General features: G+C 48.2%; 1 protein-coding gene across 1 annotated transcript; it reads right to left on the bottom strand.

The window, feature by feature from the left end:
- Positions 1–1,124: 1,124 nt before the first annotated feature.
- Positions 1,125–22,508, bottom strand: LOC146334337 (solute carrier family 22 member 6-A-like). The gene is made up of 10 exons (XM_084823607.1): positions 22,101–22,508; positions 19,147–19,250; positions 17,358–17,512; positions 14,479–14,647; positions 12,812–12,935; positions 10,207–10,322; positions 8,088–8,302; positions 6,491–6,599; positions 3,381–3,584; positions 1,125–1,221 (listed from the first exon to the last, which is right to left on the bottom strand). Exons 1-10 carry the CDS (start codon positions 22,506–22,508, stop codon positions 1,125–1,127), a joined length of 1,701 nt encoding a protein of 566 aa, XP_084679733.1.
- Positions 22,509–25,779: the final 3,271 nt, after the last annotated feature.

Genomic DNA, 25,779 nt, shown 5'->3' with positions numbered 1-25,779 from the left:
AAATAAATAAATCTCTGGCAAACTGAATCCAAGGCCCCAATCCTGCTGAAGTGAGTTGCACCCAGGGATGCATGCATTTTGTTAAATCAGTTCCGTCTGTGTTTTACAGGTTGTCAGGCATCTTTCGTTCCGTCGTCCGCTCATTGATGGAACTGGATATATATTTTTAGGTGTGTACGAGAATTTCATTCCACTTGCACTGATGCACATTAGTGCAAATTCACTCCAAAAGTTGAAAAACTGTCTGGAAGTTGGTGGAATCCACGCGACTCAGAAAAATCCAGAACCCGCCAGTCGGATTCATAGAATTCTAACTCATTTGAATGCATTGCATATTTCTCTGACATCCCTAGTCACATTAGCACATTGCACACTAGTTCCTTCAGTGCTGCAGAGGCATTGTTTCTCTGCAGTTAGGTGGAAGCGAAATTAAAATGGTGGTTCCACACCACCCTGAATATGGTGCAATATTCCCCAGCCATGTCTTTTCCCCATGCCCAGCCTCGCGCACCATTGACACCAGCTCTGAGTCATTGCACCAAAAATAATCTTTTAAAATATGTAATAATCCACTGCCCTCTTTAATCATTCAAAAGGTTTTTAATTGATTGAATTTGCTGATTAATATGCTACATGTTTTGGCTCTAGAAAGAATCTGGCCTTAAAATGTGCAGACATGTTGCGCCCCTTCACCAAAAAAATGACAAAACAGGACGCCACGTATTCCCTGTGTTATTCTGGGTTGCTTCCACCATGGGCGCCACACAGGGCCCATGTATTTTCACCCCTAGTTTCCTAGCCTTAAGGACTAGAAACTTGCTGTTTTACCATTTAAACGAAACCCCAAAGTTCTCAGGAAGTTTGCATCCCACGGGCCCCTTTCTGCACTTAGGGGATGCAAGCTGCCACAGAACAGTCCACGAGAAACAGTTCGGCCTGATCTTGTGCTGTCAGCGATCTGTTCTTCTCTGCCTCCACAGAGAGATGCAGAATTAATTTCAGTTATTTATTTGGCCGGTTGATATCCTGACCCTCGGCTCCCCCCGCCCAAAGAAAGACAGCTCAACGTGGCTTATGAGGCTGTGGAGGTTCCGAACGGACGTCCCGCTTCCCGTATCACCCGCTTAGCACATTCCACCTTCTTGGGACACCTCTTGAGACACCTTCTGCAGCAGGATCTGGTCTTGGCCTTTAGCAAGGAGACACGGCTCCAGCGTCCTTCTGAGGGGGGAGAAAACACAAGCAGAGTTCAGCAGAACATCTCCACGCAGCTGCCAGTGCACAGCCAGGTCATCTCATGGCCCTTTAAAGCAGGTGTGGGCAACCTCAGGCCCACAGGCCAAATCCGGCCCTCCCAGAGGCTTAACGCGGCCCACTGGGGTTCCCCACAGGGCAACGCCCCTTTTTCTTTGCTGCCACCCCCTTTGCCCCGACCACCGCTCATTCGGTGGTTTTCCAGGCTTTGCACGTTTCCCACCCACCCCATTCTAAAAGGCTAAAATGCCTCTCCAAAGGCTTAGCTCCTGGAAGGAAGAGCTTGAAGATACAGTAGGCTGGTATTTTGACCACACCCCTTTTGCCTTTGGCCACGCCCACCCCTGGAATGCAGCCCCCGAGAGCTTCAATTCTGAATTCAGCCCCTGGGCTGATAGAACCTCCGCACCCTTGCTTTAAAGCTACCTGCCATTATCACATCTTGTGGCAGTGAGTTCCGTAAGTGAATCACATGTCGCATTGAGCACTGAGCACTTAGAAGCATGGGGACTACTATGTGGAAAGAGAGGCGCATGTCTTTCTGTTGCCGGGGTCTCCAATGTGGTGTCCGCAGACACTTTTTTTGGCGTCCGCCAGACTCCTTGCCCCTCCCGAATTTTTATTTTATTTCTTAAGATTTTTTAAAAATTAAAACAATATTTTTAACGGGGATTTTTATATTTTTAACTGGGATTTAACAAAAAAAAAAAATTTTAGCTGGCGTGCTCCAAAGTGAAGTGCCTCCCTCCAGCAGTACCTGTATTTGGGTTCAACCCTGCTTGCACTCAGCCTCCACTTCTGCCTCGTATTTCGGTTGTTGGGCAACTTTTCTTTTAGTCTCATGAGTTTGGCTGCTGGGAAATGGGTTTTTCGTGTCTGGCCGTAGCCGCCGTAGCAGCTATTTTATGAACGGGCAAGCCCCCCAGAGCATCAATTTTGTGAGAGTGCCCACAACACTCTCTCAAATATCCAAATGTGCCCACTGTCCCATAAAGGGAGTGGCTGGTCTAGTGGTTCTACTGCCCTTTCCCAGCCGGGCGCCCTCTAGATGAGTCAGAATACAACTCCCATCATCCTCGAGCCAGCTATGGGAGTCCAACCCATCTGGAGGGCTGACTTTTATCAAAGCAGAAGGCCAGCAGTTACTGTCATCAGTATTATTTGTTCCATGTTCATCCTGCCCTTCCTCCAAGATGTTTGGGTTGGCACGCATGGCTCCCTTGCCTACTTTTATCCCACAACAGCCCTGTGGGGTAGGACAGGCTGAGAGATAAATAAAATATTATAACCAAAACAAAGCTAGGAGCAGCGCAAAATTTAACAGACAATTCTGGACACAAAACACGCTGAAAAACTAAAATGCCTCAGAGAATAAAAAGGTCTTCACCTGCTGCTGAAATGAGCACAACGTAGGTGCCAGGAGATCTTTTCTGGGAAGCTCATTCCGCAGCCAGCTCTGGCCACCTGCCTCACTTCCTTTGGCAGGGGCTCCCAGGGAGGGACCGCTGAGGCTGATCTTGGGGTCCAGGCAGGTACATGTGGGAGGGTCTCTTGGCTATCAGTTCACTGTAACCCCTATCTCTCTATCCTCTCCTCCAGCATTGCTTTTCTTTTTTTACCCTGCCCTTTAGTTCATCCAGTATGAACTCAGCTGAACCCCTAGACCACGGCTGCTCAACCTCCTTCAGCATGAGGGACAAATTCCATTTCAGAGAACCTCTCGGGGGCTGTGTTTCTGTGGTTGGCAGGGCCAAAGGCAAAAGGGGCAGGCCCCCCCCCCCAAATATTCCAGCATCATTTTAGTTTAAGGCTCTTACTGCTAAACCTTAGGAGAGGCATTTCAACCTTTTAGAAGGGGGAAAAGCTGCATAAAATCCAGGAAGCCACCAAACGAGTCGTGGTTGGTGGAAAGGGTGTGGGGCCTTTTAGGAAATCCCAGGGCCTTCTGGGAAATCTCAGAGGACCAGATTGGGACTCCAGGCAGTCTGGATTTGGCCCACCTGGAAATTTGACACCCCTGCTCCCTCTGCCCAATTTCGCCACCTGCAAATAGGATATGAGGGGGGGGGCATTTTTGCCAATTAACCAGCCCCACCTTTTGTGATGGGCCACAAACAGGAACTCACCCGCTCTCGACTTCTTCAATGGTATCCGGGAGTGGCACGTTGAGTGTCTCGGGCAGGAAGATGGCGGCGATCCCAGACAGGATTGGCGCTGTCCCGTATATGAGCGGCGGGAGGTAGGGGAAATATTCTCCCGTCATTTTTACCATTGGCGCCACTATGCCCCCCACACGAGCCAGAGTGCTGCCCATTCCCATCCCGGTCTGTCTGCAAGTGTAGAAAACAACCTTTAAAGGAGAAACCATAGAACTGTAAAAAATAATGTGTTGATTTCTCTTGGGTCTTTAAACAAACAAATATTAAAAAATGCAAACAAGATTCTGGTGTCCTTTTTTTTTTTTTTTGCTGGGTTGCTCAGAAATGTTTGGGGCTGATTCGCATGTTACTTAACATCATTCCATTGGATGACTCCAACATGTGACAATGATATGTGAACATGTGAGAAGCCACTGATGAACATCAATGTGCTGAACATGTGAGAAGCCACTGATGAACATCAATGCATTGAACAGAAGCCACTGATGAACATCAATGCGTTGAACAGAAGCCACTGATGAACATCAATGTGCTGAACATGTGAGAAGCCACTGATGAACATCAATGCATTGAACAGAAGCCACTGATGAACATCAATGCGCTGAACATGTGAGAAGCCACTGATGAACATCAATGCGTTGAACAGAAGCCACTGATGAACATCAATGTGCTGAACATGTGAGAAGCCACTGATGAACATCAATGCATTGAACAGAAGCCACTGATGAACATCAATGCGCTGAACATGTGAGAAGCCACTGATGAACATCAATGTGCTGAACATTTGAGAAGCCACTGATGAACATCAATGTGCTGAACATGTTAGAAGCCACTGATGAACATCAATGCATTGAACAGAAGCCACTGATGAACATCAATGCGCTGAACACGTGAGAAGCCACTGATGAACATCAATGCACTGAACATGTGAGAAGCCACTGATGAACATCAATGTGCTGAACATGTGAGAAGCCACTGATGAACATCAATGCGTTGAACAGAAGCCACTGATGAACATCAATGTGCTGAACATGTGAGAAGCCACTGATGAACATCAATGCATTGAACAGAAGCCACTGATGAACATCAATGCGCTGAACATGTGAGAAACCACTGATGAACATCAATGCATTGAACAGAAGCCACTGATGAACATCAGTGTGCTGAACATGTTAGAAGCCACTGATGAACATCAATGCATTGAACAGAAGCCAGTGATGAACATCAATGCGCTGAACATGTGAGAAGCCACTGATGAACATCAATGTGCTGAACATGTGAGAAGCCACTGATGAACATCAATGTGCTGAACATGTGAGAAGCCACTGATGAACATCAATGCATTGAACAGAAGCCACTGATGAACATCAATGTGCTGAACATGTGAGAAGCCACTGATGAACATCAATGCATTGAACAGAAGCCACTGATGAACATCAATGCGCTGAACATGTGAGAAGCCACTGATGAACATCAATGCGTTGAACAGAAGCCACTGATGAACATCAATGTGCTGAACATGTTAGAAGCCACTGATGAACATCAATGCATTGAACAGAAGCCACTGATGAACATCAATGCGCTGAACATGTGAGAAGCCACTGATGAACATCAATGTGCTGAACATGTGAGAAGCCACTGATGAACATCAATGCATTGAACAGAAGCCACTGATGAACATCAATGCGCTGAACATGTGAGAAGCCACTGATGAACATCAATGTGCTGAACATGTTAGAAGCCACTGATGAACATCAGTGGCATTGAACAGAAGCCACTGATGAACATCAATGCACTGAACATGCGAGAAACCACTGATGAACATCAATGCGTTGAACAGAAGCCACTGATGAACATCAATGCGCTGAACATGTGAGAAGCCACTGATGAACATCAATGCGTTGAACAGAAGCCACTGATGAACATCAATGTGCTGAACATGTTAGAAGCCACTGATGAACATCAATGCATTGAACAGAAGCCACTGATGAACATCAATGCGCTGAACATGTGAGAAGCCACTGATGAACATCAATGTGCTGAACATGTGAGAAGCCACTGAACATGTGAGAAAGCTCCATTTCCCCAATTGCAGCCAATAGTAGAATTCAAAGGGAAGATGAAATTGAGTGGAACAGCAGTGGCCTAGTCAATTTCTCCTCCCTCCTTCTTCCAGTGAGTCTTTGCAGTTTGTAAAGCGGGGATAATATACAGCTTCTGGTCTAGTCAATGTCACAGACACGCTGTCCTGGTAGGTGGGAGGCCCAGGAGAAGTGGTTTGTACCACAGGGGTCACCATCTGTTCTGGGTCTGACTAAGCTAGGCAGGATGCACGTCAGCCAAGACAGGAGACATAGCAGGACCTCGGATAGCACCTTGCATGAAGGGCTGTCTGGAGTCTCCTCCTCCCATACAGTGCTGTTGTCCCAGCAAAGGCCTGCTGTTGACTGAGGCCTTGAGAAGGCTGGCACGGCCTGGGCTTCCAGTGGCTCTGAAACCTGCTGGATGCAGATGGCAGTCCTTAGAGGGCCAGTGCCAGTTTCTGCAATCTCATGCTCCTGTGTGGCTGAGGGAAAGGAGTAGTTGCAGGGGAGTCATCCTCAGAGTCAGATGATGGGAGGGCAACATCCTCTGGCCAGGCAGGTACAGACAGGGTGCTGAGGGCTCCCCTTGAAGTGGGGTTACCTTTGACCTGTCTGAAGGAGAGTCCTTCTCAGGGCAGTGTGGATTCTCAGAACAAGGGAACATCACACACACACTTGTAGTTTGTAAAGCTGGGATAGTGTACTAGTTTAAGAGCATGAACTTCAACACTGGAGGAATATGAACTTCAGCATAAGCCAGAGACTTGGTCCTGCTAGCCTGGGCAGAGAGAGGGGTTTCTCAGCCTTGCTACCAGTCTAGGGGTCAACCCTGGAGCTTTCTGCAGGATGGAAGTGGTGCTCCAAAACATCTAGAGGGCAGCAGGATGAAGAAGGATGAAGTAACATGAAACACCTGTTTCTGCGCTTTTAGAAACAGTTCCAGTGCCTGGCTTTGGAGACAGCTGCTCCCCTCTGTAACTGGCGGCGACGTACCTGATCACTGTTGGGTAGAGTTCACCCGTGTAGAGATAGAGGCAGTTGAAGGAGGAGGCCAAACATCCTTTCCCGAGCACCGCCAGAGAGGTCCGCAGCGTTTGGAGATCTTGGGAGAGGGGAGGAAGGAAGGAAGAAGAAACAGAAGGGCCATTGTGAGTTTTTCTGATCATTTCTAGATAGACGGACAGACAGATGTCTAGACTGATAGATGTCTAGACAGACAGATGGACGGATGGACAGACAGACGACAGATGTCTAGTCAGATAGGTGTCTAGATAGATGGATGGATAGATGGATGGATGGATGACTAGATAGATAGACAATAGATAGATAGATAGATAGATAGATAGATAGATAGATAGATAGACAGATGTCTAGTCAGATAGGTGTCTAGATAGATGTCAAGATGGATGGATGGATGGATGGATGGATGGATGGATGGATGGATAGATAGATAGATAGATAGATAGATAGATAGATAGATAGATAGATAAGTAGATAGGTAGATAGATAGATAGATTCCTAGACAGGTGTCTAGACAGATGTCTAGATAGATAGACAATAGATAGATAGATAGATAGATAGATAGATAGATGTCTAGAGATATGTCTAGAGATATAGACAGACAGAGGATAGATGTCTAGACAGATGTCTAGATATATGTCTGGATTGATGGATAGATAGGTTCCTAGAGAGATGGAGAGAGAGAGAGAGATTTTGCTGGCTACTTTTGTGGCCCAGCCCTTCCAACAAAAGGTTCCAGAAGTCCAGAGTCTGAGGCCGGGGTGCAGAACTGCAGACCTAAGGGACAAATCCAGCCCTCCTAGGATCCCAATACAACCCAACTGGGGTCCCCAGATTACCACACCCCCTTCCCTTAGCCCCACCCCTTTCCCCCAACCGCCAAATGCCTCCCGAAGGTTCAGTTAGTGGCCGTGAGAGCTTTCAGTCAAAACATGCTGGGTTCGTTGGCATCTGGCCTGTTGCCTTGGGCCCCACCCACCACTGGACTGCAGCTGCTGAGGGTTCTCCAAAATGCGGCTTGGCTGTTGGGCGGAAAGATGTTCTGCACCGCTGCTCTCAGGCAAGGCTGCAGAACGTCAGGCCTGGGGACCAATTAGGAACATTGGGCACATCGGCAGTGGGACCAAATGAGTTTGGGTTTTTATGAATCCGACCCATGGCTTCCACAGTGGACCAGCTTTTCCCCTGTCAGGCGGATTCCACTTGTAGACTGTTTTTCTAACCTTTGGGAGTTTTGCGCAAATTTTGTCATAGAAAAATACGCAAAAATAAAAACACCTGGCCAAAAATGCACATTTCCCCCGTGGGCTAGAGTGTGAAAATGCACATTTGGGGGGGATTTACGCATTTGGGGGGAAATGGCACATGCAAACTTAGAAACAGAAAAAAAAATCAGATTCTGTCGATGGGCAGATGACAGAACGAACGGCACTTGACGATCTGTGAAACATAGTCAGAAGGGATTTCATATGATGCGCACATCCCAAGGGCCACTTTGGCCTCGTTGGGGTCCCGATCAGCCCCCTGGGATTCTCCAGATGCAGAGGCTCCTGCCAGGGCGATGGCTCACCTGTGGGCACGAATATATTGGCCAGGATGGCCAGGCCAGCCAGGATGACGGAGCAGGCTTGCGTGGCTCTCCGTCCGATGTAGCTCATGCCAAGGGCGGCCCCCAGCTTGGCCGGGATGTCAATCGAGCCAAACGCCACCTGGATCAGGTAGATGCTGAAACCGAAGTTCTGGAGATCCATGGCGAGGCCGTAGTAGGCAAAGCTGGTGGCAAACCTGGAATGGGGGTGTAAGGGGGAGCCCAGGGTTGGGGTGGGAGGGGACACAAAAGGTCAGTGAAGGCACCTTGGTGTGATCCGTAACAGTATCAGAAAGGAGATAAATGGACAGTGTGTAACTACTGCAGCCAGAAGGCATGTGGCTTCTGTTCCTTATTGATTTGACAAAATACAGCAGGATTCTAGTCCTCATGGAAGAAGAGAAGGAGAGCAGGATCTTGTGGCATCTGTTCCTTACTGACTCAACAGAATACAGCAGGATTCTAGTCCTCATGGAAGAAGAGAAGGAGAGCAGGATCTTGTGGCTTCTGTTCCTTACTGACTCAACAGAATACAGCAGGATTCTAGTCCTCATGGAAGAAGGGAAACAGAGCAGGATCTTGTGGCATCTGTTCCTTACTGAGTCAACAGAATACAGCAGACTTCTGGCCCTCATGGAACCTGAGAAGAATCTTGCAGCTTCTGTTCCTTACTGATTTCAAGGAATTTCATTTCATTTACCACCCAACAGCCAAAGGTTCATAAAAATACATAAGAAAAAAACATAATATAAAACTTCTAGCATACAAAACTTTAAAAACCACAATTTTGGAATTTACAATGTGTTTTTCAAACATTAGTGTTATGTAGCAAAAGTTCATTTTCTCTTCATCTGAAGTTGTTCAATATCCAGTGTTGATTTGGTCATCATTATATTATTAGGATGGTTAAAACTTCAGCAGAGGTGCTCAATGATTTTGAAATAAATTTAGCATAGCATTTACCATGATTTGAGAGAATATAGCAGGATTCTAGCTCTCATGGAAGCTGAGAAGAATCTCGTGGCTTCTGTTCCTTACAGATTTTATTATTACATGTTTATTGTTATTACATGTCTACCCTGCCTTTTTTTCCTCTTGCAAGGAACCCAAGGTGGTTTACATGGCCCTCCTCCTCTCCATTTTTTCCTTGCAACAACAACCCTGTGAGGTAGGTTAGCCTGAGAGGCAGTGACTGGCCCAAACTCACACAGTGAGATTCATGGCAGAGTGGGAGCTAGAACCCAGCTCTCCCAAGTCCCAGTCCAGCTCTCTAACCCCTATACCACACTGCCTCTGATTTGACAGAATACAGCAAGATGTATTCATGGAAGCTGCGAAGAAGAATCTTCCATCATTCAGGCTGATGACAGCACCACAGTTTTGGGCTGAAGGTTCCACAGGACCTGGAAAAAGTTGCTAGAAGCCCCAAAGATATTCGTCAGGAATAGTTCTGGGCTGTGTCCGGCGTAGCAGGAAATGGAGTCCTTGCTGGTACTATAACCAGACAACATGTAGATATTCCATGCAGACAGACCTGAGTGTTTTTGGCACAGTTACAGGATTTGTCTTCAGAGTTTAGGAGGAGGGATGTCTCTCCATGAGCGAAATCTTTGTCTACAGTTTGAATCAAACTAACTTGTGAGAATGCCCCACACAGCCTGACCCTCTGCATGTTTATTGTATGAGTTGTATGACATGTAATCAATCAATCAACTCATTATTTTTGCACAAATTTGCACAAGAATAAAACCATACTTGTGCAGGGGGAAAACATCATTTCTTTTGTTTTTAGATGATGCACACATGTGTCACAGTGGATATGACAGTGGAGGGAAGTCCTCTTCTCCCCCCATTCATGGATTTGTAAAATTAAACATTAAATTTAAAAAATTAACAGTGATTAATCGGGAACATATTTTCATCCATCAATTAATCGATTAATCATCTAAACAAGGCAGCCCTAGAATTTAGCAATTTGGAATTTAGCCATTTCCACTGTACATTTTAAAAGAAGCCAAAAACCAAGTTTCTAGCCCTCATGTCTGGTCAGAGTATTTGACATTTAGGAGGGGAGGGGTGAAAAGAAATGATCTCAGTGTACCAAACGCTGGAAATACAGCAAGAGATCCGGCGCACAGTGGGAGTACGGACTAAACTGATGATCGTGTAGGATGATTGTGCCAGGGCTAATTCTTTCTGCATGCTCGATTTCAAGACCTGTAGGAAGGAAAGAAGGAAATCCAATAGTTGGGCTTATCCGTCACTGCTGCAAAGACCACCCTGGATTGCCCCAAGCGAAGCTTAGCGCCACCATAGTCAAGGGTCCGATTTGCATCACCTTAATACTGGGAGGTTTGGCCACGTTGGAAATCTTAGCTTCCATATTAAAAACATGAACCTAAGCATCTATACTTGCTGACTGTGTTCAATGGCATTTACTCCCATGTAAGCACACATAGGATTGCAGCCAAAGTCACGATCATATATGTAATACAAAACTGCTCTGAATATGCCCTGTGTTTTCACCCCCCTCTTCCTTCCCTCTCTCTGTTGAATATTAATAATAATGAAAATTAATGTTGATGATGATGATAATAATAATAGTATAATACAAGTGGGACCCACAACAAAACCTTGCGGTTTGGAGTGCTCCCTGTTTATGATTCCAGCTATAACTTTCCATTCCCCTTCCTCTTCGCATCTCCAGTTTCTCCCCAGCAGATAATCAGCCTTCCACACAGCCACTGAGGATGCGCCGTCCTCACTGGGCAGGATTTTCCCCGCCTAAATATTTTTTGTACTTCTGCAAACCACGGGGTTCCTCCATGTCCAGTGATCCCCCCCTCGTGAGTATGGGTGGTGCAGTTTTTGACTACTGAAGCAATGGCACTCACAGCCTGGACACTGGAAATAGAGGGAAATGATTCCAGTTTCCACTTAGCCCCCAAATATGGATACTGTTGGATTTACGGTTTTAAAAAAATAAATCCATGCACTCCAGTAAATACACACATTAGGGATATTGGAGAAATCCACAAAACAGAATCAAATGAGTTTGAATTTTTATGAATCTGACCTGTGGATTCTGGGGTGGACCGGTTTTTCCCCAGTTGGGCCTATTCTGTGTACTTGAAGACTGTTTTTCTAAATTTCCAGAATTTTGTGCAAATTTAATAATACAGTAATACACAATTTTTTTTTAAAAAAAGCCAAAAACGTGCTTTTCCCACATAGGCTAAAGTGTGAAAATGCTCATTGGGGGGGGATTTGTTCATTTTGGGGGATTCACACATTTTCACAAGTGCAAATTTGTGCAAATTCAGAAACTCAAAAAAATCCGATTCCGTCAGTCACTGGATGACGGAACGAAAGGCGCCTGGCAATCCATGAAACGCCGACGGAACGGGTTTTACACAATCCATACATCCCTAACACACATGTGCTGAGATGTAAAGGGAGGAAGGAGGCCTGTGGAACAGCCCAATATCACAACCAGCCCCAGCAGTCCTGCGCTGGGGGCACTGAAGCGTGGCCATCTGGAGGGGTGCCTGTCAGTAATGTGGTAATGCAGATTCCTCCAGAGAACACGGGGTTGGATGAAATCAGCCTCCCCCAACCTGAAGCACTCCAGATGTGTTGGACTCCAACTCCCATAACCCCCAGCCAGCTAGTTGTAGTCCAACACATCTGGAGGAAACCAGGTTGAAGAAGGTCCACTAGAGGACTTCTAAGATCCCACCTAACTGCATGATTCTTAGGGCATGATCCTATTCCTGTTGAGGCAGGAAAAAGTCCTACAACTCCCATTCCATGGCTGGCTGGGGAATGCTGGGAGCTGTAGGATTTTTTTCCTGTCTAAACGTGCATGGGATTGTTAGGTTGCTGGACTAAAAAGACCCGTCTTAGTTGGACCTAGCAGGGCTGCTTTTGTGTTCTTCAACTAAAGTTGCGGGGAGATGTTTGTGACGGTCAAAGAGTTCCCCCGATACATCAGAATCTCCCCCTTGCCCTGGATGGGTGTGACAGCGATCGACACGGTCTGGCAAGGAAGTGTTCGAAGATTAGGCACCCCAAAGTCAGCAGCACCGTTCTTCAAGAAAACCAAAGAGCACCTCCAAATCATTTTTTTAATATATATAAAAAAAGCTCTATGCTCGTCGCAAACTTGATATGTGATATAAATGTCCACCGGTTTTCCCTAGCCTGGTGTCTGTCAGATGTTACAGACAACAAGTCTAATTCCTGACCATTGGCCATACTGGCTGGGGGCTGATGGAAGTTGAAGTCCAAACCATCTGGAGGGCACCAGGTTGAGGAAGGGAAAAATACAAAAAGATAACCAAAGGTGCAATCCTATGCATGATTAGAGAGTGATGGCTGGCTGGGGCATGCTGGAGTTGCAGGCCTTTTTTCTCTCTAATCATGCATAGGATTGTACTCTTAATATATACACAGAAAACATATACGTTTGAAACCTGTCTCAAGGGCTGTTCCTAATCCATCTCACATATTGCATTTCCCGACTTCTTTAAATTACACATTTCTTAAGGGCCCCTCCACATCAAGTTTGGACTGTTCAGAATTCAAAGGCTCACTTTCCCCCCAACTAGATCAATTCACCTAGCGTTGGTTTCCAAATTAATGCACAGGTTCATGGGATGCGGGCATCCCTTGCCTGTATCACCAGTCCCGGTTTGCCTACGTACCTCTGTACTGAGTTTCTCTCCTTCTTCCTTCTTCCCATTTATCTGGGCCACCTTCTTTAGGACCTCAACAGCCTGGTCCAGTTTGCCCGAAAGCACCAGCCAGCGGGCAGATTCCGCAAACCACCTGTGCAAAGGAGCCCAGTCTCAGACTGTTGGAGGTAGCTTCTGGATTGGGGCTGGGTTGGGGTGGCACCAATTTCCAGCATCCCTGGGAAGCTGTTGGGGTCCCAATAGGGGCCCATGTCCTTCTTTTACCATCCTCTCTTTGAAGGCCTCCTCTGTTTCAGGGTTGGGGATCTCTTTCAGCCTGAGGGCTGATCAAATTCAGAGAAGATCTCGGGGGTTGCATCCCAGGGATGGGCAGAGCCCAGAGCAAAGCACGCAGAGTCAAAGGCAAAAGGGGAGACCCACAAAATACAATTTCTAAAAATGATAAACTGCCCTTGATCTACAAGGGATTTTAACGTGCACGGCATTATAAAGAAGCAAACAAACATTTGATATAAACACGATACAGTTGCACATTAACAGACAAATGGAAGGAACCACTCTTGGACTCGCAGGCCAGACAAAAACGCAATGAACAATTCTGTTTTAAAAAGGTAAATGGGAAAATATTAAAATGTCCTCTTTTATGGTGATGCATTTCCGCATTTTGTGGCAATGTGTAAGCGGATGTCCTAAGGGAGTGACTGGCAGTGATTTGCCACTAAGGCAAAACCTGGGCTGGTAGCCTTATTTACCCATCATGGAGTAAATGTTATTTACATTATTATTTACCCATCATTACATTATTATTTACTTTTATTATTATTTACTTATTATTTATTATTACATTATTATTATTTATGTACTATTTACTACATTATTATTTACTTATTTACTCATGATTTACCCATCAGGCCTTCAAAACCTGATGGGTAAATGAGCATTAGATTGATTGATTACATTTCTATATTGCCCAATAGCCGAAGCTCTCTAGGCCGTTCACAACAATTAAAACCATAATTGTTTTACGGTTGACAGAAATACTAAATAAAGTTTGAGGGTGCAATCCTATGCATGACAAAATACTATATAACAAAATACTGTATAAAAGTATTTGACAAAATACTGTGTAAAATACTATAAAAATGGTTTTATTCTTTTACCTTTCTTGTTCACTGCTCCGAAATCTTCTGACGTGGAGCGGTATATAAATATTGTAAATAAATAAATACTATATAAAATGACAAAATACTATATAAAAGTTTGAGGGTGCAATCCCATGCATGTTTCGACAGAAAAAAAAAAAAGTCCCACAACTCCCAGCATTCCCCAGCCAGCATGGCTGGCTGGGGAATGCTGGGAGTTGTGGGACTTTTTTTTTTTCTGTCAAAACATGCATAAGGTTCATAGAATCATAGAATAGTAGGGTTGGAAGGGGCCTACAAGTTGGAAGGGGCCTACAAGGGACCTACAAGTTGGAAGGGGCCTACAAGGGTTGTGCCCTACAAGTTTGAAACTTCAGTATAAAATAAAAATGAAACCAACATTTGGGGGCAAAAGCTCACACACTTTAATTCCCAGCAAAAGCCATGACAGCCGGATCTGTTCAGTAGAGGTGCTTGGCCAAGGCGGAGGGGTCTGGGGCTTCTGCTGCCCCCGAGGGGATGATGTCTGCTCACCAGGAGTATATGAAGAAGGCAAAGAAGGGCATGGAAGCAGCAAACTGCAGCCAGCGCCAGTCCGGGAGGGCATAGGCCATCCCAGGGAGGATAATTTGGCCGAATGTTGCGCAATATCCCACCACGGTCCCGGCCACGGTACGGACTTTGGTTGGCACCCATTCGAGGACTGAGGGAAAGACAGAGAAAAAATAAAAGAGACTAAGGCTGCAGAGTCACAATCCATCCATCATAAATCAATCCATGCATTACTTATATTCTGCTCTTCTGAATAAGTTAGAGGTGCTGGAGGCAGTCAGAACCAGCCACGACTCTGAAGGAGCTCTGCAAGGTGCCGAACCCCTTCCTCCAAATAGGTTCAGCACCTTGGATAGCCCTGTTAGCATTCTGGCTGGTTCTTACCGAAACCCAGAATGGATTCACAGCCCCACTGAAATCAGAGCCCCCAGCCTCTGCTGGCCACAGAAGAGGAACTGAGCTGGGGTGGGAGGGAGAATGCCCCCCCCAGCCCTTTGTGGGCGGGATGGTGTCAAGGGGTGTGGTCACATCTCCATGATGTCATCATTTCTCTGATGAATGGTTCGCTGGAGCTCCCGGTAGACTCCTGGGGGCGGGGCTTGGGCAGAGGGATGGGGGAAATCCGTGGGTTCCCGTCGCCCGGCATAAGCGCTCCGCTTCGCAACATAACAATCCAGCGACAAAAAGATGGTCCAAAAGCGGCCATCTTATACCAAAGACTCACAAAACTGGCACTACAATGCAATTAAAACTCATGAAAACCAAACACATTTCCACGCGCAATAAAAAGCAGCCTTCCCCCACCTGGGGCCTGGACTGCAACTCCCAGCATTCCCAGCCATGCTAGCTGGGCCTAATGGGAGCTGCAGTCCGCCACTTCTGGAGAGCCCTGGGCGGGGAAAAGCTGAATTGCAAACTGTGAACTGCGACTGTTGAAAACTCAAACAAAAGAATATTCAAAGCCCGCCAAAAATATGAAATATTGTAGCTTCTGACAGAGGGAAACTGAAGGAGGAGCCTGATTGATCTCACCCGTTGGAGCCACAACCACAAAGACCACATTCCATGTGCTCTCTTGATGTCTGGCAGCTGTTCAAACAGAGGACTGTCCTCCATAAAGTAGGACAAACGACCACCCTAATACGGGGCAGACATTTTGAAAGGATCCTTGTCTCTTATTCCAGAATTCCTTATTCTACCAGTCTTTCCCTGGCTGGGCTCCTGAGGCTTTAACAGCTGCAAGGCAGAAATTCAACAGGTGGAGTCTCCCCCACCCCCGGCATACAGGTGCAGCAGTGGAGAAAGCCCCTGCCCCTGTTCTACAACTATTAAAGAGATAGGGGTCCTGCCGGGGGGGGGGGGGAGGTGGCAATCTTATGAGCATGAAGGCCAAGCCAAAAAATTAAAAATGACCCCCCCACACACACACGCACACACGCACATTTTCCAGCTTAGCTGACATGATATACATCAAGGGTGCAGAACCTTTTTCAGCCTGAGGGTCAATTCCATTTTGAAGAAGCTCTCAGGGGCCGCATTCTACTGGTGGGTGGAGCCAAAGGCAAAAGTGGGCGGAGCTGGAGGGAAAAGGGGGCGGCCCCCAAAATACCAGCATGTTTTAGCTTGAAGCTCTTACTGCCCAGTAACTCAGCCTTTGGAGAGGCATTTCAGCCTGTTAGAAGGGGGGGGGGACTGCACAAAAGCCAGGAAACTGGAAATAATTGGTAGTTGGGGGAGAGGGGGTGGGCCAGACTGGGATCGCCAGGGGGCTGGATTTGTCCCCCGGCTTCAGGTTCTGCACCCCAGATATATGTGCTGCTGGCGTTTGCTTATCCTTCGCAGAACTTTGGTGCGTGTGTTTGTTAAAGTATTTCTTCCCACCCCTGGTCAGTTAGCAACTTTAGCACAGCCCCGATCAGAGGAGAGTTTGTTTGCATGAATTAGTCCTGTATGACCAATTGGGCCTGGCATGTCTTGCATACCCCCCCACCCCCCACCCACAAACCTGTCTCCACAGTTTGCATGTCATGTGACCCCTTTCCTCCCAGCGTGCGCAAAAGCAAATCAAAAGTCAGGTATGCCAGACTGGAGGGATAAATATTTGTTCAGCTCAACGCCATGCTGAGGACAAAACATCGCGAATGGGGTCAGGAATGCGAGAAAAGACCAAACATGAAAAACACCCCACCTGGGAAAGCATTTGACTTCCACAGCTGCCTCGCAGGCAGAAATCCATCAGGTGCAGCTTTTAACCCAAGACTCCATTTCCAGACCAGGGGAAACCCCACCACTTAAATGTCTGCTGTCAGCCAGAGGCTAAATGTACTGGAGTTTGGAAGGAAGGAAGGAAGGCAGGAAAAGAAGGAAGGAAAAGCAAGCAAGCAAGGAAGAATGAGCAAGAAAGGAAGGGGAAGGAAGAAAAGAGGAAAGCAGGAAAGGAAGCAAGCAAGGAAGGAAGGATGGAAGAGAAAGAAGAGAGAAAGAGAGAGAGAAAGAGGAAGGGAGAGGGAGAGAGGGAGAGAAGACACACACACACAAACACACATGACAAGACAAGACATGAGAAGGAAAAAAGTAGAAAAGTCTCCTCCCCACATCCAGCCCTAGCCGCAGCGATGTGCTTGTCCCTCCTCCATGAATATTACCAGCACCTCAGGATTGCTCTCCGTATGTGTCTCGAAAGCTGCGTCGCAAAAGCGAAATCTGAACACGGCTCGCAATTCCCAAAGTCAGCATTCCAGCTCTGGAACGTTGTCCCATTTCTCCTTTGTCCGCTCTCACCCACCCCTGCTGCTGCTGCTGCCTCTTCATGATATTAACCGGGGGGGGCTCACCTGACGGGGTCCTCCAACTCTCCTTACCTAAGGACATGCAGTTCAGGATGATCCCGGAGAGCGCCATGCCGACCAGGAAGCGGAACGCGCAGTAGGCCATGAGACTCGGGGAGAAAGCAGTGGCCATGCCTGAGACGGCCATCTGGAGGTAGGACCAGCTCAGGACCGCTTTGCGTCCGAACCTACGACACAGGGCTGCATGTGAATAGATGACTATTGTGACTTAAACCACATTAGCTGTATTCGGGCGTTAGATTTACCCGTGAGCTGAACACACGGAAAGGGAGAGAGAGAGAGGCCACATATGAAACGACAAAAAAGAGGGAAATGCATCGCTGAAAAAAGGGGACAGCCGTTTGCCTAGACTTTGCGCGTGCTCATTTATATTTTAGCTTCAAGCCCTTCCTTCCAATAAGTAAGACGTTGGAGAGGCATTTCAACCTCTGAGAATGGGATAAAACCAGGGCCGGCCCTGCCATGAGGCAGGGTGAGGCAGCCGCCTCAGGCAGCAGGTTTTAAAGGGCAGCAAATTGCTAGCTGCTCAGTTTGCTAATATTATATTTTTACTGTTAGAGATGAGGAAAGGCGCCTGTGGGATTTTCCGCCTCACGTGCCCAAATAACGTGCCTGCCTTTGAGTCCTGTGCGCCTTGATTTTGGTGCCAGAGAGGCACCGTTCGCTGCCAGCCCTGGATAAAACTGCACAAAGGATGGGAAACCGTCAAATGAACAGTGCTTGGAGGGGAAGGGGCAGGGCCATCTCCGGAATTCCAGAGGGCCGGATTTGGCCCGCAGGCTCAAGGTTCAACACCCCTGGTGTAGTTACTGAGTTGGGTCAGACTCAGTATAAAGCGTCTTTCTCTGTTCCCTATTTCAGGTTTGTTTCAGGGGGCTGAGAAAATGCTAGGAGTGTTTTGGCAAATATGGGTTTTGGGAAAGGATCTGAAAGGAGAGGGAGGGAGGGAGAGGAGGAGCCATCTCAGGGCTTGGGGCAGGAAATCCAGGCCTATGGGGCAGCAAGGGAGAGTCAGTTGAGAGAGCGGCTACGGGTTTGGGGCGTGAACCCGTGGAGGCTGGTGGCTTGAATTTCAGTGGGGCTGCGAATCCATTCTGGGTTTTAGTCAGAACTCTAAAGGAGCTCCCTTAAGGTGCTGAACCCCATCCCCCAAATAGGTTCAGCACCTCGGAGAGCTCCTTTAGAGTTCTGGCTGGTTCTCCAGCCTCTGCTGGAGTGAACTAAAAGTTGCTGCTTCATATTCCGAGTCAGACCATCTGGGCCCATCTGGCCCTATATTGCCCGGACAGCAGCTGTCCGATGTCTTCGGCTGATCTGCAGCCCTTCTGCTAGATATGCTAAGGACTGAACTGGGGGCCATCTCTCCATGTAAAGCATGCACTTACCCATCGAAGTGTAGTCCTTAAAAATCCTGCCAGTGTCCGCTGTGTTCGTCCTCACGGCAACCCCTGAGGGAGGTGCCCATTATTCCCATTTTGCAGGCAGAGAACTGAGAGTCTGAGAGAGTAACATGACCAAAGCTACACAGGGGTGTTGGTGTCAGCACTGGGATACCAGCCCAGGGCTTCATCCCACCCATACCTGAAAAACTGCCGTAGACATATCGAATGATGGTATAGGTCAGCCTTCTCCAACCCAGCGCCCTCTGGACATGTTGGACTGCAACTCCTATCACCCCCAGCCAGCTGGACCAATGGGCAATGTGGCTGGGGATGATGGGTATTGTAGTCCAACCCATCTGGAGGGCGAGCCGTTGGGGCAGGTTGGTCGATATCAAAGCGAATCCGCTCCACGCACCCACCTGTCAGCTAAGGTCCCGAACACAAGAGCACCCACCAGAACTCCCCCCATGTAAATCGACTGGGCCATCTGTCTCCGGGTCCGTAGGTTGCACACCAGATCCCACTGCACAGATGGAGGGAAAGAGGGTTAAGGGGGGGGGGGATTACACAGAGTAAACCTTAAGAGAAAGAAGAAACGGTAACCCACTGACATTAATTGCCACAGGCTGCCACTAGGAGGTGCTGCGGTTCAATTCGTAGGCCCCTAGAGGGGAAGCTGGGTGGTGAAGGGTGTAAAGAATCGGGGGGATGATTCTAGCGTGGGAGGTTTTTTGCGGGGGTGGAGAAGGAGAACTAGGCACCTTCATTTCCCCAGTCCTACAACAGCTACGTGGGTGTGTGGGAGCAGACTTTGGCATGTCTGCTGCCCTCCTGGATGTGGTCTGTGTGCATGCCAAAGGATGTTGCGTGGATACTGACAAACGGACAGCTTGTATTAATAGCACCAATCACCTGTTGGGTTGGCGGGGGCATCGAGCATCTGTTTGTCAGGAGAGACCTCCCAATCCAGCACCCCCACCCCCACCCCCACCCCTCTCCAGTGGTGCTTGTCAACTGCTTGTCAACTGATATTGACAAACATCAATATGACAAACATATCGATGTCTGTCAATATCACATCCTCTCTCTTGGCCACAGGATGAAGTGGTGAGGAAAGTGGTGAAAGAGGCCACAGGGCTTTAGCTTATTTTATTTGCAGTTTCTGCACCATACCGGAGAACCTCAGACTTACATACTTATCTTCTGATTCTATATCAGTCCGTGTGTCTCTTCTTGGCAGCACAGACAGAAGAACATAAGGGATGATCAGGTTTTTCATCAGTTCCGGGGTTTTCTTGTTGTGGATTTGTTTAAATTGTTTATACGTGTGTGTGTGCTGTCGTTTATATGTTTGTACGTAAATGGTTTTATATTATGCACAATGTTGTATTTGTAAGGTTTTTAATCTTTGTAAACCGCCCAGAGAGCTTTGGTTATTGGGAGATATAGAAAAGGAATAAATGAATGAAAATGAATGAATATAAGGAGAGCCCTGCGGGAACAGACTTAGAGAGCGATCCTATGCCCCCTAGACAGCGTTGGGGGGGGGCATAGGATAGTTTGGATCCCTGGATCCAAGGTCGGAGAAAGCGCTCCGACCTTGGACCCAGGAATCCGAGCTCCCCACCCCTCTCCCTTGCAGCCAGTGTGGATAAAAGTGCTCCTTCCCTCCCCCTCCACAGAGCCCTAGCTAGATGGGCAAAAATGCCCATCCAGCAAAAATGCAGAGGGGGGGAAGTGCGGAGGTGAAGAGCACCTCTGCTCTGCATAGGATGCCCGTCAGGCTCTGAATTCAGGCTGGCGAGCATCCGGATAAGATTGTGCCCTGAGAATCCATCTCACCCAGCATCCACCTTATGGGAACCCCACAATCAGGCCCTGTCCTACAGTTTGTCCCCAGCATGCGTTATTCACAGGTAGACTGCCTCCGAACACAGAGGTTTCACTTCGTAGTCATGATTAACAACCGCTGACAGGCTCATCTTCTACATGTGCCTCTAGCGAGTGCTGAAGCCCTATTTTGGGAAAGCAAGCCTTCCCAGGTGAGTCTTGAAGCGTTATCTTTCAAAAGTCAAATCAAATCAAATAAAGTTTAGATCGTTTAACAAGACACCTTTTTTTGGACGCTGCTGTCATTTTAGCAGCGAAGAAAAAGAGGTTGTCAAGCATCTTTGCGACTGGGCTCTTGGGTTATGCAGAACGCCTCCCTCCTGTAAGAATTTATTTTGAATCGCCTGGTACTAGAGTGCTCAGTGAGCGGCCTTTGATGGACAGTTCTGTCTGGGGTGAGGCTGGAAGGTGTGCAGACGTGAGACAAATGAGAGATCCGTCTGGGGCACTCTCAAAAAGATTTCTAGAGGCCAAACTAGGTCAGGCATTAAAGGTGTCTTTGCATTCAATGTGCAGGATGTTATCTGCATTTTTTTTTTAAGGTGAGCCGATTTTTATTTTATTTTGCCATTACTGGGATAGCAGCAGACATGAAGAATTTAACACTTTCCTACCCTGCTGCAGACCTGAGGGGAAAAACCCCATTTTCTGAAGGATTTATTTGGGGGGGGGGAGGTGGCAGTGGGATTTTCCTTCCTTGCACCAATAACACCTTCAGAGCACGGGCTTCCCTCCGGAATGCAGCAGGAGATGGGTTCATTTCCCACCCTGATGCCTGCTGTGATCCTGATCATTATCCGACCCCCCCCGATGCGATTCTCATTTTATTTATTTCTAAAAACAAAACAACCGCCCCACTCCTCGAACACTGAATGCAAAGACGTGTTTTAGCATCACATTTAGTTCTTCACCTAAGATGTTTCTGACTGGCAGATGTAGCTTCTAGGCCAGGGGGGTGCCTTAGGGAAGCTTCCAGGAGCACGGTTGTGCTTCCAAACAAGGCAGTGCCCCCCCCCGCGCATCTGGGCTCCTTCCAGAATCAATGATTCTGTGACAAATTCAGCAAAGGCCCCCCTCCCACCCCTAAAATCAGCCATGGTGGGCCACATATCGCCCGGATGCTGCCGGACACTGTTCTAAGATCTTAGAGAGCTGCACTAAAGTAATTTTGGGAGGTAGCACCATGTGAATGCAAACTCTGCTCCTCTTCTGCTCATCCTGTACATTTTTCAAGAAAACCATTGTGTGTGCCATGATCAAACTGCACCCTGTGGTGCCTTTTCTCGTTGCAATGCAGCTGACCCTAGGACTCCCTAGCCTGGGCGAAAGTGGAATGCCGGAAAGAGTCTTAAAATCTCTGCTCTGCACCCTAACAGATCCCGAACCATTCACACAGCTCTTTGCGGATCCCGATGTCAGACCTTCGCCACGTTTCGGACCTCTCTGGGATGCCGCTGTGGCCTTACCCCGCCTCCCTTCTCACCTCCATGATGATGGTGTTGGTGAAAATGCTCCGGTCGTAGATCCACCCATCATGGCAAGGCTCGGTGTCCAGCTGGGTCTCGTTGCTGCCCGCGGTGCTGCCATTTCGGATGTGCCAGTGCGGGGTGACGAACCGGCGGCATTTCTCGGGCTTCCCATTCGCATCTTTGGGGATGGAGATCCAGAGGAAGTCATCCTCGGTGCCTGGCTTTTGAGTCCTGTTCACGGGGCGATCAGTGCTGTTGCCAACCGGCCGGATTCGACAGTGGTGTTCGGGGATGGCAGCCGAGAAGTTCTGTAGCAAGTTGTGGCTGGCTGTCAGCAAGACGGGGGTCACCAGCAGCGCCACGTGAAGGACCTGGAAGCGACCCATGCCCCCAATCCGGTCGAGGAGCTCTGCGAACGTCATGGCGGAAGGGGGACGTTTGGACGGGAACAAGGGTTTCGAAGCAGCTAATCTCAGAGGCGATCGTTCGTGGCCTGGCTCTCCGGAACACATGCCAGCCAGCTCTGCTGCTTCCCACCCTCTCTGGAAATGTTTCCTCTTGCTAATTCAGGGTCAGGATCTTGGAAGGCAAGGCTGCAACGGTCCCCCCCACCCCCAAATCTTGGCCGCAGCTGAAAGCATTGCTTACGGGCCTCGCAGAGAAAATAAAAAACACATCTGAGCAACCTGTTGTGCGAACTCGAGTCACCCCGTGCGGGACTGTTTCCCCGAGGATGCCGCAAACTGTCTGGGTGTGCATGTTTATGAACCCCTGTGTGCATGTTGTAGCCTTGGGGGGAACCTATGGGGCGGCTTGCAGGGGTGTCCCACCTCGGTGGGGATTATGCAAGCCCTAATCACTTTACTCGGGTCAAAGTTCTAATGAGGCTTTTGAAGGATTAGCTCAAAAGGGAAGGAAGGACAAGAAAATGCAGGCATTCAGCTAATGTGGGGCAGAGTGCCGCGAGGAACACGTATTAGGCTGGAGTGGGGCGGGGGGAGAAAGAAAAGAGGGGGAATTGGCTGTGATCTCTTGGCTACAGGAAATATGGCCTTTTGTTCCTTGTTCTGTGCTCACACTCTTAAGAGGAAAGAAAACCGGACCACTGTAAAAATCGTGTGGCCCGAAACGACAAGGGCAGGCAATGCAACTTGGGAACGGATGATTGTTTTCATCCGGCCAGCATGGGGTTGGCATATGCAAGCTGCAGGGAATGCTGGCTGATTTTGTCCCCTCCTGCCTGAAGAAGCGTTTGGTGGAGCTCAAAAGCTTGCTGGAGAGTCTAATCCATTAAGGTGAGGTGGCTGCCTCAGACGGCAGATTTCGACTGCCACGGAGGGTGGCGGAGTGGGAGACAAAGAGATTTGACCCGCATGGGACATGAACGACAGAATTCCCCTTTCACAGGCCCTCTCCAGCCAACCTTGCAAACGTGTGCGGCCCACTCCAATGATGCCCTAGACACTGATTTCGGGACCAAAGCAGGGCGTTATTGCCGTCACAGTTGGGCAGAGCAAATCTCCCAGTGGGCTCAAGGAAAGTGGATGAACTGCCTTCTACATGGTCCTGCCAGGCTTTTACCAGAAGGGTGGAAGAGAGCAGGGAGCAGCTTTATTCTTGTTCCTGTTCTTGGCTGACAGTTTTCCTCCCACTGGCACCTGCATTCGCCAACCCATGTCAGGTGTGTGCCAGCAGGGCTCCAGGCAGGCTTTGGTCCCTGTGAATCCCAAGCCTCCCAGAATCCACCCACAACACAACTCTTGTTCCCCCTGTTTTGCCTCTACCGACATTGGGGCTCCGCCGTTGGAGAGGCCAAGCCCATGGAGCTTTCTGAAGGTGACCTGGGCGGGGGCATCTGAGATTGGATCTCCTCCTCCAAGAATGGACCTCTCTTCCAAACTGTCCATGATGGGCAAGGTGTCTTCCAGGGAAACTTGTTCTCTACGAACAACAAAGAGCCTTGAGGCAAGGCTGGGGTCAAGGGTAGGCAAGGTTGGGCAGCTGTCAAGGGCCCATACGCCAGCAAGGGCCCACTGACAATAGAACTTGCCCCTCCTCTTTGCCATTGCAACCTGCTAGTTCACCTCCATCCTGCTCTGGCCCAGACAACGGAGGTGGTGAGGAGGAGGAGGAGACGCCATGGCCTCCCTGCTCCCTGGCTCTCTGTCTTCCAAGCAAGCAAGCGGCAGCCATGATGAGGAAAAGGAGGAGGTCCAAGAAAGCTGGTGACCATGGGGGTGGGAAGGCTGACTCTCTGGGGGGGGCACTGAAGGTGCCTTGCCCAAGGGCCCCCCAAAACCTGCAGATGGCACCTTAAAGATTAACAGATTTATTCTGGCATAAGCTTTCTTGGACTATTGCTCACTTCATCAGAAGCATGTAGGATGCAGGATTATGGAAAGTTCCAGGTTCTATACAGTACACATGGGGTGAGGGAAGAACTGTAAACAGTGAGGTCAGAAGGAAATTCGATACAGAAAGTACCGGAATGAAAGCTGGGTTTCAAATGTAATAAATCCTTTTAATAATGAGGACCGAGCCAAAATAATTCCTTTTTTGTTCGCATTTGCAGCCATCTTGGGGGGAAACACCTCTCCTTGTTTATGAACTTTCAACACGCTTTGCGACAATTTCCCCGGATTTGTCATCACTGTCATCACTTGCCATTACCCTCACTTACCCCCAAGGATTCACTGTGCAGTCAGATTGCTACACTAAGAAGAAGAGGTTGCTGGGCACTTCTGCTCCGTAGGTAGCAAAGGAAAACAACAGCATGGGACAGGATTGCAAACAGATAGGCCCAGCTGAAATATTTATCGGGAGAAATTCACACCCCACTGAAATTGCTTGTTTGACTTCAATGGCAAAAGTGGATAATATTCTGTGCAGCCCTAATACTAATAATTGAGACTCACTATTGTGTGTGTTCTGCCTTCTCAACATCTAATTAGATGGATTTGTTGGCTTTACAAAGACATCACTCCCATCAGTTTCAGACCTCCCAAGAAACCTCGACACTGTAAGGAATGAATCACCTGTATCTGTCAATTCCCTTACAGCAAACACAAGTGGTTGAGTGCCAATGGGAGTGCGGCCAACACAGGGAACTTAAAGTTTGCAGACGTTTGCAAAACACTTTTTTTAAAACCCAGATGAGCAACCTCCGAGGCCCCCAGATCATCCCTATGAAGACTGAGCATGCTCAGTGGCCTCCAGGGGTGTCTGTTGGAAAAGGAAAAATAGAAAATTGGGAGAGGGAGTGATTTGACCGGTTTGAGCCTCTTACAGCTGCTTTTCGTTGCTTTGCAGAAACAAACTAAAGAAGGCTCCTCTCTCGAAATTGTTACAGCAGATAGTATTCTGGATGAAGATATGGCTGGCTGGCACCTTGAACAGTCCTGTTTGGGGGACTGTTCAAGGTGCCAGCAATCCTGTTTGGGCGTGAGGATGCGCTGCAAATTTTGTTACAGTGTTATTATTATTATTATTAACAGATGGGGTTTTTTATTACACTTTTCAGGTTCCGCTGGTGAGTTCCAAAGCTCGCCTGGAAATTTGTCAGCCATGGGTTTGAACCTATGGAAAAATCAGCGAATGTAGCATAGTGTGCTAGATAGAGCGTGATGGGTTTCTGTCGAGGGACGCATTCCCTCAGGGGTAATCTCTTGAGGGCTGAATGCTCATAGTGGGTGA

This window comes from Heloderma suspectum, chromosome 17 (assembly GCF_057233095.1).
Source record: "Heloderma suspectum isolate Gila_16-S chromosome 17, 16-S_ref, whole genome shotgun sequence".
Taxonomy (NCBI): Eukaryota; Metazoa; Chordata; class Lepidosauria; order Squamata; family Helodermatidae; genus Heloderma; species Heloderma suspectum.
The sequence above is the reverse complement of the archived record's forward strand: the minus strand, read 5'-3'. Positions and strand labels throughout refer to the sequence as shown.